At 42.7% G+C, this 13,546-nt stretch overlaps 1 protein-coding gene across 5 annotated transcripts in view; it reads left to right on the top strand.

The window, feature by feature from the left end:
- The window catches only part of CDC14B (cell division cycle 14B), a 42,644-nt gene extending 34,096 nt beyond the window's left edge, over window positions 1–8,548 (top strand). Inside the window, exons 13-15 of one of the 5 annotated variants that reach the window (XM_069762085.1) lie at window positions 2,262–2,369; window positions 4,402–4,461; window positions 4,795–8,548. In XM_069762085.1, coding sequence (XP_069618186.1) covers window positions 2,262–2,369; window positions 4,402–4,461; window positions 4,795–4,831 — 205 coding nt within the window. In that variant the 3' untranslated portion in view covers window positions 4,832–8,548. Of the gene's footprint in view, window positions 1–2,261; window positions 2,370–3,773; window positions 3,851–4,401; window positions 4,462–4,794 lie in introns of all 5 variants that reach the window. The other 4 variants (XM_069762094.1, XM_069762089.1, XM_069762106.1 and 1 more) reach the window with 4 other exon arrangements.
- Window positions 8,549–13,546: the final 4,998 nt, after the last annotated feature.

Raw genomic sequence — 13,546 nt, 5'->3', positions numbered from 1 at the left:
GACCTGGGGAGGGTGAATGTAAACCCACTTCTCAATTACTGTATTCCCCTATATATAATAAAACCGCCTGTGCTCTCCTCTGGTGCCATTCCAGCGATTTTGGTGCACTGGCTCATGTGAAGTTTTGTCAGCGGCCGCTTCTCTCTGGCTTCCTTCTGGGCAACATTTCTCGCTCCTTCCTATGTCGGTTTCCTCTGAAGAAAGTGAGAGCAACGTGGCCGATTAGCTGCTGGGATTGCGTGACGTAACCACGTCATGCAAGCCCCGCCACCGGTTCACTGGGACAGCAGCGGAGGGGAGTGTAGGCTGTTTTTATTTGGAGAAATATAGTATTTGAGAAGGGTTTGTCCTAGTAGTGAAAAATCCCTATAAGCACATTTTGGGTTTTTAGTTGTGAGTGTTTTGTTTTGTTTTTTAAGAAACTGCATCCTGGAGTCGGGGGTTTTCTGAAACTGTAACCCTATTATAAGATCACTGGCTATCCTCTGCACATGCCACCCTCAGCAGACTGACAGGGAGAACCAACAAACTGGTTGCACAGATTAAAAAAATATGTAACATTTGCACAAGAAAGGTCGCTCAAGAATGTATTATTAACTGTGCGCTTAGGAGACTGGTGCATGCTGGGTATTGCAGCTTCCCATGCTTGCTCCATCGCTTAAAGGGTGTCAGCAGGATTTTGCTATGGAATCTGAAGACATCATGATGTAATGGTTAAAGGGGTTGTCCTATCCAAAGTGTTATCACTCTGTGACTGTAGACTTATGAATCCCCCAGTGCACGCTCTGTGCGTTGCTAGGATTCACCAGATTGAGTGGGGACCGGAGGGTATGTATGCGTTATACATACTCCCAGCCAGTGGGTGTGGCCTCAGTGTTATGCAAGTGTATGGAAAGCTAGGTCGTGCCCACTGTCCAGGAGTATGTATAACTCATTCATACCGTCCAGTTCTGGGTCAGAAACCTGTGAATCCCATCCGCACACACTGCGTGCGCTGCGGGGATTCATAAGTCTGCAGTCACATACAGACAAAGGACAACCCCTTTAAAACACAGATTTCAGTGATGCCTCTGTTATCAAGCTCTGAGGTTTTGTTTGCTTACAATGATTGTTTTTGCACCAGTAGCTTATCATTGCTGGGACACAGCAGCATGCGTCTCCTGGCCCAACGCACCCCGTCCTGTGATAGGCAGCTCACTGTCTATGTACACAGAGTCTGGTGTGGGCGGGGGCAGCTTCCTCAGCTCTGCCATTGCTAAATCGAAAAGCTCTGATTGTGTCAGAATGGCTGCACCCAGTAATCTAAGTGATACATCATTGGATTCAGCTTCTTTTTGCTTACATTTGGCTGCTCTCAGATGAGGAAGCAAAAACCTGCTGACAGATTCCCTTTAATCCTGCCTCTCCACTGAACTCAATTCCTACACTGCGTTTGTCTCTAATTTACTCACCTCGTGCTCAGACCCACTAAATAATGGATACTTTAGATAAAGGATAAAAAAAAAGGATGTGTGTGTGTATATATATATATATATATATATATATATATATATATATATATATATATATATATATATATATATATATATATATATATATATATATATATATATATATATATATATATAATGTGTGTGTATCCTTCTCTCAATGTCGGGGTTCTGCCATGCATGCATTTCTCTATGTAGATGGTGTAGATTTAGGTAAGCTGACCTGCACTGCATTCCTGACAAGGCTGTTCCTCTCAGAGGCCCTCTATGGGTGCTGATAATGGTAGAAAGAAATGTATATTGCTATTGTCTCTGTGGACATCATTATTTGCAATAGTTGTTTTTTACAGCCCATGGTTGTTATAAATGCGTTTGTTGGTAATGGGGGGAGGAGCCAAGTCCGTATTTTATAAGAATAAGCAATTTGGTCAGTCGTACTATGAGCGGCCCTATAAATGAGCACCTTGAATAATTGTCTATTTCCTTTGGAGCTGTTCTCTGAAAATAATTAATTTTCCACGTAATGGTCTTTATGTCAGGGACAAATGTGAACCTCGCTGCCACACTAAATTGTCATGGCTAATATTGCTTTTATATTTGCTCTGTACATTAGATTGACCACCATGTGATCTGTGGTTGGTAAGGAGACCACCAGACCTCCATAATCATTGCTGTGCCATGTGAATGTTACCGTATTGGATGGTCATTACATACCCATGTGTGGATTTCGTGCAGACCACATCAATCTATCTTGTTTTGAACTGTTTCCAGAGTAATTCTGCAGTCCAGTGTGCAGAATCCCAGGTCAGAGTTATCTGAGAGTTCATGCGTTACAAAAAGGACAACCAGGTCTTCTACAGGAGGCAGCACATTGAGAGGGTAAGCCTGTATCTCCATACCCTGTATGTAGTGTTTCTTAACCTATAGACTTAATTGTGGAGACCTGGTTCTTGGGCTGGATTTCTGTATACAGTCATGAAGCTAGTTGTCATCCCAGAGCACTGATGAGGTGTGTTCTTACATGTTCTGCTATATCCGAGAAAACAATAAGATGGACCATTTTTTTGTGGTCCTGGATCCAGGGAACAGTTTCTAAAATAGTTTTATTGTTACTTGGTTTTAAATTTTGTTTAATATTCATATTGGGTGTCAAATTTGCACAGCACAACATCCCAGATCAGCAGTGCGGGCTTCCCTGCCCAGATCAGCAGTGCGGGCTTCCCTGCCCAGATCAGCAGTGCGGGCTTCCCTGCCCAGATCAGCCGTGCGGGCTTCCCTGCCCAGATCAGCAGTGCGGGCTTCCCTGCCCAGATCAGCAGTGCGGGCTTCCCTGCCCAGATCAGCAGTGCGGGCTTCCCTGCCCAGATCAGCAGTGCGGGCTTCCCTGCCCAGATCAGCAGTGCGGGCTTCCCTGCCCAGATCAGCAGTGCAGGGCAGTGGCTTCCCCGTCCAGATCAGCAGTGCAGGGTGCCGGCTTCCCCGCCCAGATCAGCAGTGCAGGGCAGTGGCTTCCCCGTCCAGATCAGCAGTGCAGGGTGTCGGCTTCCCCGCCCAGATCAGCAGTGCAGGGTGCCGGCTTCCCCGCCCAGATCAGCAGTGCAGGGTGTCGGCTTCCCCGCCCAGATCAGCAGTGCAGGGTGTCGGCTTCCCCGCCCAGATCAGCAGTGCAGGGTGCCGGCTTCCCCGCCCAGATCAGCAGTGCAGGGTGCCGGCTTCCCCGCCCAGATCAGCAGTGCAGGGTGCCGGCTTCCCCGCCCAGATCAGCAGGGCAGGGTGCAGGCTTCCCTGCCTAGGCCAGTGGTGCAGGCTACAGAGAGAATTGCTATTCATTCATTTTTAAAATATATTCCTTTAAGGGTACTCTCACAGGAGTGTGTAACATGGCCAGGTGCTATCTCATATTTTATTGTATAGCACTTGGCCCAGTCTTATACTATGGCTGGTGTCACACTTCCAACTGCAATGCGAGAAACTCGCGCCTCAATACCCGGCACTGTCGCCGGTGGTTGGGACCGGAGTGTTCATCTGCATAGAAAGACATGCAGCCGCACACTCCGGTCCCAGATGCCGGTGGCAGTGCTGGGTATTGAGGCGCGAGTTTCTCGCATTGCAGTTGCAAGTGTGACATTGGCCTATGCGGCAAGTTCTCCATCTTCTCCGCATCTGTGATACAATATTCTCACGCGACAGAATCGGATCAGACCCAGATAACAACTCTGCTCATAACCTGGCAGAGTTTGAACTGAATGTCATGATCATAATCGGCTCTATTCTCTTCTCTAGCGTGAGGGTATTGAGGGAATCATCGCTTGTGTGACCCCAGCCTAAGTTTGCATGCATTTAACATCAGACATGCTGAGGTATGATCATTATAAGCACAGTCCTATAGCCTAATAAAGATCACCTGAGAAAAATGGTAAAAAATGGTAAAATACATAAATGTCATCAGTCTGCTTTAAAATTGGTAGTCATATGTGAATATTGATGTATCTGGTTTTGGCCTGAAAAAAATCACCGAAGCTGGCAGAAATCCGACCAGGCAGGCCTGGAGGCTCTTGGTGGTGGTGCCTAGAGCCTTTATGTATTGTTAAGAAAGGTGGCAGACCTAAACAGAAGATATTGGAAACCCGTTTTCACTTCACTGAGCGGTAGATATTCTAGTGCTTATGGATCAGCTGGTCTACCAGTATATTCCAATTGGTGCAGGACTTCCATAGTGTTGGTTCTTGTTCTTGCTCACCATAAACCAGTATAGATGTCTACAGCTTGTGGTGGTGATTCCAGCCATACACGATTGTCCTTGCTGTGCCTTATGCCTTTATCTTTAATCATTCCTCTTCTAATTCCTTTTTAACATGACGCCTCCTGCTTATTTCATTACTTGTTACCATTCTTTCTACTTTCCCCACAGCGTGATTCCTGAGCGGAAGAAAAGGATTGCTTTGCACCAAATGCGCTTAATGAAATTCTGGTACTCCCCGGGCTCTGCTGCTCTTTGCCTGCAAAATGTGCTTGACCAGCTCTTTCACTCTCATTAAAGCACCCTGCCCCCATCGCTTTGCCACTAATACAACGCATCTCGATTAATCCGCACCAATCCAATCTGTCTTGGCTGCCTTCATTATTTGTGTTTCATAGTTTGGTTTATTGTGCGTGTGGTTATACTTCTTTGTTTTGTCTTTTTGTATGTGACGTCATATTTTTTGATATTTTTGTTTTTATATATGTTTTTTTTTTTCCCTTATTGTGTATATAACCGCAGGATGGTTTCTTTGCCGTTAATTTGACATCTTCTATTTAACAGCCACACAGTTCCACGGGCTCGGACGGTGTTGCGGTAATTCGATCGGTGGCTAGAAAAGAGAAAGATCCGAAGAACAATAAAGAAGAAAATGGACTTTTCATAGAAACCAAATCCTCAGTCTGCCTTTCTCACCTTCCAAAATATCAAAAACTATTTTTGACGATGTTCCTCTGGCTCAGGTTTCATCCTACCACGAGGAGAAGATGAAACCGGCCAGATCAGTGGCTCCAGGCCCTCTAGATCTACTATTGGTACCTGGCACTGAGGAAGTCTCGTGCATGCCGCACATGGTGCCTACGTGGCATGTACATTGTGATGGCAATCCTTTCTTCAGAACTAAGCACTACACGGTGTATAACGATGGCCTACGTTCTGTAGGACAGCTCAATGAGAATTCACACAGTACATTCCATTGTCTTGTCAGCCACCCAATCATTTTCCTTGTTTTAAAAGGAGACCTTCCATATAAATGTGTGTATATATCGTATATATATATATGTCTGATGTGTAACCTGAATATTTTATAACTCAAATTACCAATTTTTCCTCTCACAATTTAAGTTTGAGAGCAGAAGATGGCTATGACAATTCTCCAGTTAACTGGAAACCATTTGGTTCTCGTGTAGTTTTGTACGCGGAGCTGGTCAAGAAATGACATTTTAAGAAGAGACTGGAGCTGCTTTTATTCTTCCAATTTTTTTTGCATCTCCCCACGTCCCCCCTGATGATTATTATTATTAATTATTGGATTTATTCTGAAATAATTTCTATGAATATGATGGTTCTGAAACCTTAATTCTAAGAATGGAGTCCAGGTCTGGTGAGTGTCCTATGTACTACTATCTAAGCATTATAATATGAACTCACTTAGGGCTCGTACACACTGCTGTAATACACGGACAAAAGCTAGCCGACGTTTTGATGGATAGCACTTGTCCCTAAGTTATTCTATGGGGCCATGCACATGTTTTTTTTTTGTTTGTTTTTTTTTTTTCCCCCCCAGGTCTAACAGTCTGAGGAAAAAATTGCTATATACGGTACTTGTTTGCTCCAATCTTCGGATCGCTGAGAAAATCGGATCACACTATGTTAACACTCTGATAAATCAGGGTTTAAATGTCCAACGCTTAAGCTAGGGGCAGATGATCAAAGTTTTGGCCAAATTCGGGCAAAAAAACTTCTTGAAATGGTGAAAAATGTTTGTGCAACAAAAAGTTGCTCCAAAATTTTGGTACTTTAGGCATTTGTGCGAGAGTCCCAGCCAGTTCCACCATCTTTTAGAAAAGTGGGAGCAAGCATGTTGAAACCGGTCCCAAAAAATTAATCAATCTATGCAACAAAAATGTCAGAAATTACTCCAAAACCATACACCAGATCCAGGCTTGAATAGCATTTTTGTTGGCCCATGCCTCCTAATGAAGGGAGAGTTGGTGTAAAATGCAGCAAATTTATTAAGACTGACATAAGAAACGTAGGGGCCTTCGTGTTCTCTTACGTCTGCTAAAAATCCCAAACAACTTTACACTCCTTAAAATTCTCCCAGAGATAAAATACAGCCGCACTTCATCGGCTGTATCAAACGTCATCACCAGATGTGGGCGTTAAGGACACAATTCGGATTCATTAATGTATTACAGCTCTGTGTAACAGCCTGGTCTTATGAGGCCATGTAGGAAGGGCTCGTCTATAGAGTATAAGTGAGCAGGCCTTTTCTTCAAAATTAAAATATGCAGCACGTACATTACCGTTTCCAAGGATCTTAATTGGAAATTGATCACTTGTTAAACATAAAGGCTAAGTTCACACTAGGCGTTTTTGCAGCACGTTGCTGATGCCTTTTTTAACGAATAGATATGTACTGCATAGATGTGAGGGCCCAGCACACAAAATGTCTTCAATCATGGCAGCACTAGACCTTTTACAAGTACTGATGGAATAGCATCAGTATCTGATCAACGAGTCCAACTGCTGCCATTACACTAGTTACTCTCTGCACCCTGGTCTGACTTGGGAAGCAAAGGGTCATAATTTCTGGTTTACCAATGAAGATGGTATATACCAGAAAACGCAATGCTTGTGGGGGAGAAAACTGATGGGGCATGCTGAACTCAAACATGCCTGACCCTTCCCCTACCTTCTACACTTGCCATCAGAGATGAGTCTGGTGACCCTCAGACACCTTCGGCAAATATTGACCAAACATCTAATGTATAGGGGCATTCTATTACATAGTAGAAGTGAAGGATCTTATTACTAAGCTTAGATTAGGGTCCATTATCTTGAGTGAAGGACAAATGTTTCATATGAAAAGGTATGAAACTCATAATCTATCCAAACTCTGTGGCAACAATAATATGGCAAGATTGAGGGAAAAGGGAAAAAAAGGTGAAACTCCAGGATGTGGTCCTGCTGTGGTGTTGATCCAGAAGAAAGCATTTTTCCTTGTCTTTGGGTTAAACAAAAATATTATATGGATTTTAATGTAAATTGCCATGAAGCCACTCAATATATAGCTAGATACTTCAATTCCTCACCAGAATTCCATGAAATTTATGATGATAATTTCTTTGAGAAATTTCTATATTAGACACTTTCTTGATAAGCCAGTTGCATCTATCAATTCTTGACATGACTTACTGCACAGGATGTGGACTTATGAATGAACATTCCCATAGAATATGTTATTTATATTGACCAAAAGAATGAATGTGGAAGAAGTGAGACTCCGTGTAAAAGCATGGACTTATCAAGCCTGCAGAATTATTATTTTTTTAATGTTTTAAGATTGTAATTACAAAGTTACAACAAGTTAATGTCCTGCACATAGATGCACAATACCAAATAATTTACATGTTGTGGAATTTTACAGTTGGTGTATGTTCGGTTTTCCTCTTTTAATACCATAATTAAATTTCCAAAAGCAATACTCAGGGATGTGATGATGAGCTATAACAAGGTTCTGTAGCTCGCTGACCATATTAGACTAGGTTCACATTTGTTAATCGTAAAGCTGATGCCACATTCAGAGCAGTTCCATTGAGCATGGTGCAGACCAGGAGCCGAGATGCCTGCAGTTTCTGTGGCTTGTTACGCCGGCATGTAGTCCTTTATGCGATGCTACGTGTACAGAAACGTTCACCATTAGAAGCTCTCCCTCCATGTTGTACATATGCCACCCGATGGTGCACGGAACAATTCTTCTCTACCTACCGATATGGAATGCAACAACGTTATCAAATGTGAGGGATATGGACACTTAAGTAGCAGCCATTAGAAATGTGCATGAAACTTTATTATTTATAACTTTGTCATTTTTTGTTTTAGGACACCTAATAAAAAAAAAAGCACGTGTGAACTTAGTCATATGCGCGCAGTACATGTAGACAAGTCTTGTATGGATGGGCATTAACCATAGAATAGCACCATTACCGATGCCCCTTCCTTCTCACAGTGATGCGATCAGTGTCTGTGCCTTTTTCTGTTGACTCATTTGAGAATGTAGAACCAACGGTGTAACCGTCTTGGTTTTTAGTAAATGGTATATTTGTAATGTTTTCTAAAACTGAACCGAGCTACTGAGAGGTTAATATTTTGCAGAGGCTATTTTGGCACACACAAAAAAAAATCTGTGGCAAAGATCACTTAATATGTTGTATAAAATCCCTGCATTACATAAGTGTTTTTATACAGCCACTCAGATAATTGTGTATATACGGTATGTGATTTATCAGAATAAACTAATTCATCCTTTCTACCCTGAAGTTGTGTGTCACATAGCGGTTGGTTCTACTCGCCATACAGAAATACTTTTTAGTTATGTACAATGCGCCATTCATACATGCATACACTGCTCAAAAAAATTAAGGGAACACGAAAATCCCACATCCTAGATATCACTGATTGAAATATTCTAGTTGTAAATCTTTATTACATAGTGGAATGTGTTGAGAACAATAAAACCTAAAAATAATTAACGTAAATCACAACTAATATCCCACGGAGGCCTGGAGTTGGAATGATGCTCAAAATCAAAGTGAAAAATGAAGTTACAGGCTGATCCAACTTCAGTGGAAATGCCTCAAGACAAGGAAATGATGCTCAGTAGTATGTGGCCTCCACGTGCCTGTATGACCTCCCTACAACGCCTGGGCATGCTCCTGATGAGGCGGCAGATGGTCTCCTGAGGGATCTCCTCCCAAACCTGGACTAAAGTTAAACTGTAAAGCGCTGCGGAATATGTTGGCGCTATATAAATAAAGATTATTATTATAAAGCATCTGCCAACTCCTGGACAGTCTGTGGTGCAACATGACGTTGGTGGATGGTTCGAAACATGATGTCCCAGATGTGTTCAATCGGATTCAGGTCTGGGGAACGGGCGGGCCACTCCATAGTTTCAATGCATTCATCTTGCAGGAACTGCTGACACACTCCAGCCACATGAGATCTGGCATTGTCCTGCATTAGGAGGAACCCAGGGCCAACCGCACCAGCATATAGTCTCACAAGGGATCTGAGGATCTCATCTCTGTACCTAATAGCAGTCGGGCTACCTCTGGCAAGCAAATGGAGGGCTGTGCAGCCCTCCAAGGAAATGCCACCCCACATCATTACCGACCCACTGCCAAACCAGTCATGCTGAATGTTGCAGGCAGCAGATCGCTCTCCACGGTGTCTCCAGACTGTCACATGTGCTCAGTGTGTACCTGCTTTCATCTGTGAAGAGCACAGGGCGCCAGTGGCGAATTTGCCAATCCTGGTGTTCTGTGGCTAATGCCAAGCATCTTGCACGGGGTTGGACTGTGAGTACAACCCCATCTGTGGACGTCAGGCTCTCAGACCATCCTCATGGAGTTTGTGCAGACACATGCACATTTGTGGCCTGCTGGAGGTCATTTTGCAGGGCTCTGGCAGTGCTCCTCCTGCTTGCACAAAGGCTGAGGTAGCGGTCCTGCTGCTGGGTTGTTGCCCTTCTATGGCCCCCTCCACGTCTCCTGGTAGCGCCTCTGGCCACTATGCTGACAGACACAGCAAACCTTGCCACAGCTCGCATTGATGTGCCATCCTGGATGAGCTGCACTACCTGAGCCACTTGTGTGGGTTGTAGAGTCCATCTCATGCTACCACGAGTGTGAAAGCACAACCAACATTCAAAAGTGACCAAAACATCAGCCAAAAAGGATTGGTACTGAGATGTTCTCTGTGGTCCCCACCTGCAGAACCACTCCTTTATTGAGTGTGTCTTGATAATTGCCAATAATTTCCATCTGTTGTCTATTCCATTTGCACAACAGCATGTGAAATTGATTGTCAAGCAGTGTTGCTTCCTGAGTGGACAGATTGATTTCACAGAAGTTTGATTTACTTGGAGTTATATTCTGCTGTTTGTGTTCCCTTTATTTTTTTGAGCAGTGTATATGTGGCACCCCAGGGTCCTGGTAGTCACAGTAGCATTACTTTCCTCACGGACATTGAGAAAGCCGAGTTGATTGCAGTGAATGTGCAGGAGAGCAAGGCACAGGAGAGGATACCAGGGGGAGACCAGCCCAGAGCCGGCTGCCTCCTGAGGCACAGGTAGCCGGAACACCGAGGTTGTAAGGGCCTCTACGACTTACAGCAGAGACTGGCAGGACAGCTGAACTTCACGTTACCAGTCCATCTTAATACCCGGGTGACACCATTAGAGCCTGAGGCATGCTAGAGTATCTATAAACAGACTCAAGTCACCAGTCATACGGGTTATGTCCTATCCTATACAGGGGACAGAGAGAAAACATCTGTGAGGACCTTATCTGAGGCCATAGGCAGTAACTACAACACCACAGCGCTAGAGGAAGGTTTTGATTTCCACCTGGATAAGGGGACTCCTAACTTGCAAGTCAGCAAGTTAGTTTATTTTTCCGTCAATATGGTCATGTGAGGGCTTATTTTTTTCCGGGACGAGTTGTACTTTTGAACGACACCATTGGTTTTACCATGTCTTGTACTAGGAAACGGGGAAAAAAATTCCAAGTGTGGTGAAATTGCAAAAAAAGTGCAATCCCACACTTGTTTTTTTTTGTTTGGCTTTTTTCCTAGCTTCACTAAATGCTAAAACTGACCTGATATGATTCTCCAGGTCATTACGAGTTCATAAAAAATAGTCAGAGAAACAAAAAAGTTGAGTTCCAGCTCCTTAAAACATGACGTTTATTATATCCAAATATAAAATCCAAATGTCCATGGTGTGCAACCTCCCACCGGTAAGTACCTGGGATGACAGAGATAAACGGCTACGCGTTTCGATCGGAGTGATCTTTATCAAAGCCATACCTGGATCAGGCAGCTTCTCCTACTTATAAGGAGGCTCACCCAACCAGATCATTCATTTGAGTCACATGGCAATTTGACAAGTCCTTTCATCTAAAATCATTGTTCTATATGTAACAACATAACAAAAACAAAGGATTAAAATCACATTCAGCAATAATGTAACATAACTTCATGTCTTTTATTCAATCCTGTTGGGACGCAGGTGTTCAATTGGAAAATCCAATATGCTTCTCGTGTGAGAAGCCGGCGTCTAATGTCACCACCCCGACTGGGGGTATTAACCCGTTCAATGCCCTGAACCTGAAGAGTGACAGTGCTGCGTGCATGGTGCATAACAAAATGTTTGGATGCTGCTGATATATTCCTGTTATTATTCTGAGTGTTACCTATGTCATATAAGTGTTCCCTAATGCGTGTTTTCAATTTTCTGGACGTACAGCCCACATACGACAGGTTACACTCTATGCATTTGATTTTGTATACCACATTGCAAGAATTACAATTGATGTACTGCTTTATATCAAATTTGATAGTTTCATCCGCATTATAAAATGTCTTTTCAATACTGGCGAATTTACATGTGCTACAATTTCGTGTACCACACCTGAAAAATCCTGGATAATTTAACCAGGTTCTGATGGATTTATTTTTGGAGCAGAACAAGCTAGGGGCTATTTTATTACCAATGGTCGGGGCTCTTCTCGACACCACATTAATGCCAGAATTTAGTATGTTCTACAGCTGCGGATCTTCATATAAAATAGGTAAATATCTGTTGACAATATCTCTAATTCTAGCGAACTGCGGGCTATATTGAAAGCATATGTATGGCTTTTGTTCCATTTGTAAATTTCTATGCTTTTGTGCTGTAACTAGTTCTTTGCGATCTTTTCCTGCTACTATTTTTTTAGCCCGATTAATTGTCCATTGAGGGTATTGTCGATATGTTAATTTATTTGCTATTTGATCGATTTCACCCTTGAGATCTTTTTCTGAACTGCAATTCCTTTTAATCCTGGTGAACTCACCCACCGGAATTGATTTAATTGTATGCCTGCTATGGCTGCTTTTGGCATACAGTATTGTGTTACCCCTCACTGGCTTGTGATGTGTTCTGGTGACGATATTTGAATCTATTTGCCCCGTGAGCTCCAGATCTAGAAATGATATACTTTTACTATCTGCCCTATGCGTGAATCTAATATTGTACTCATTCTGATTCAGGTACTCCATGAAGCGCGGTATGGCAGACACATCACCCTCCCATATCATGAGCGTATCATCAATGTATCTGCCATACCACGCCACATATTCCAAATACGGATTGGTCACGGAAAAAACACACTCCATCTCCCAGAAGGACATAACCAAATTAGCAAGGGAGGGAGAGTATTTCGCACCCATGGCCACTCCAGCTTGCTGCATATAAAATTGATTATCAAATGCAAAGAAATTACTAGTGAGCAAAAAATGTATTACCATCAGCAGATATTCAATCAAATCCTCAGAATACTGACTGAATTTGACAAGGTGATATTGGATCGCTCTTATTGCTAGATCGTGCGGGATGCATGTATATAAAGATATAACGTCGCAGCAGAGCCAGGAATAATTTTTTTGCCATATCTTACCATCAAAAATACGTAATACCTCCTTAGAGTCTTTTATATATCCAGGGGAACGTTTTACAAGTGGCTGGAGGAGAGAGTCTACCCATTGACAGAGTCTTTCATTGCAGGACCCGATTCCAGATACTATGGGTCGCATTGGGGGAATCCCCTCTTTTTTATGTATTTTAGGGACCCCATATATTATAGGAGTGACTGGATATTCAACTATTAAATATTCCATTTGTATTTTAGTTAATACCCCCAGATCGAATCCCTCCTTGATAATGACATCTCTCTTTTTAATGATTTCTTGTGAGGGATTATTTTTTAGTTTCTTATACGTGATTTGATCAGATAATAGTTCCAGCATTTTTTTCTGATAGTCCACTGTGTCCAATACCACTACCACCCCTCCCTTATCTGACATTTTAATTGTAAGATCTGGCATATTTTGTAGCTCTCTTATAGCGTTACGTTTTTTTATAGATATATTCTTAGGGTTGTATTTATTATTAGTTTTTATTTCCTTGTTTAATTGTCTGAGTTCCCTTTCTATATTTTCTTGAAATTTATCCATACACTCAGATCTGGCCTGGATTGGATAATAGTAGGGATTTTTTGTAGTAAAATTCTTGGAAACATGCACCCGGTCACTATCCAGCAATGTGTCTGAGCTGAGATCTTGTAGCGCAATTAGTGCTACTTGTTCTTTGAAGTCCATCTGTGAGTACTCATTATCCACCATAGGTGGTGCTGCAGATCCTTCCTGACTTAATTCCTCTTCAGTATTTTGCTCCTGATAAAAATGTTTTCTGATGGTCAGGTTGCGG

This window comes from Ranitomeya imitator, chromosome 1 (genome assembly GCF_032444005.1).
Source record: "Ranitomeya imitator isolate aRanImi1 chromosome 1, aRanImi1.pri, whole genome shotgun sequence".
Lineage (NCBI taxonomy): Eukaryota > Metazoa > Chordata > Amphibia > Anura > Dendrobatidae > Ranitomeya > Ranitomeya imitator.
The sequence above is the reverse complement of the archived record's forward strand: the minus strand, read 5'-3'. Positions and strand labels throughout refer to the sequence as shown.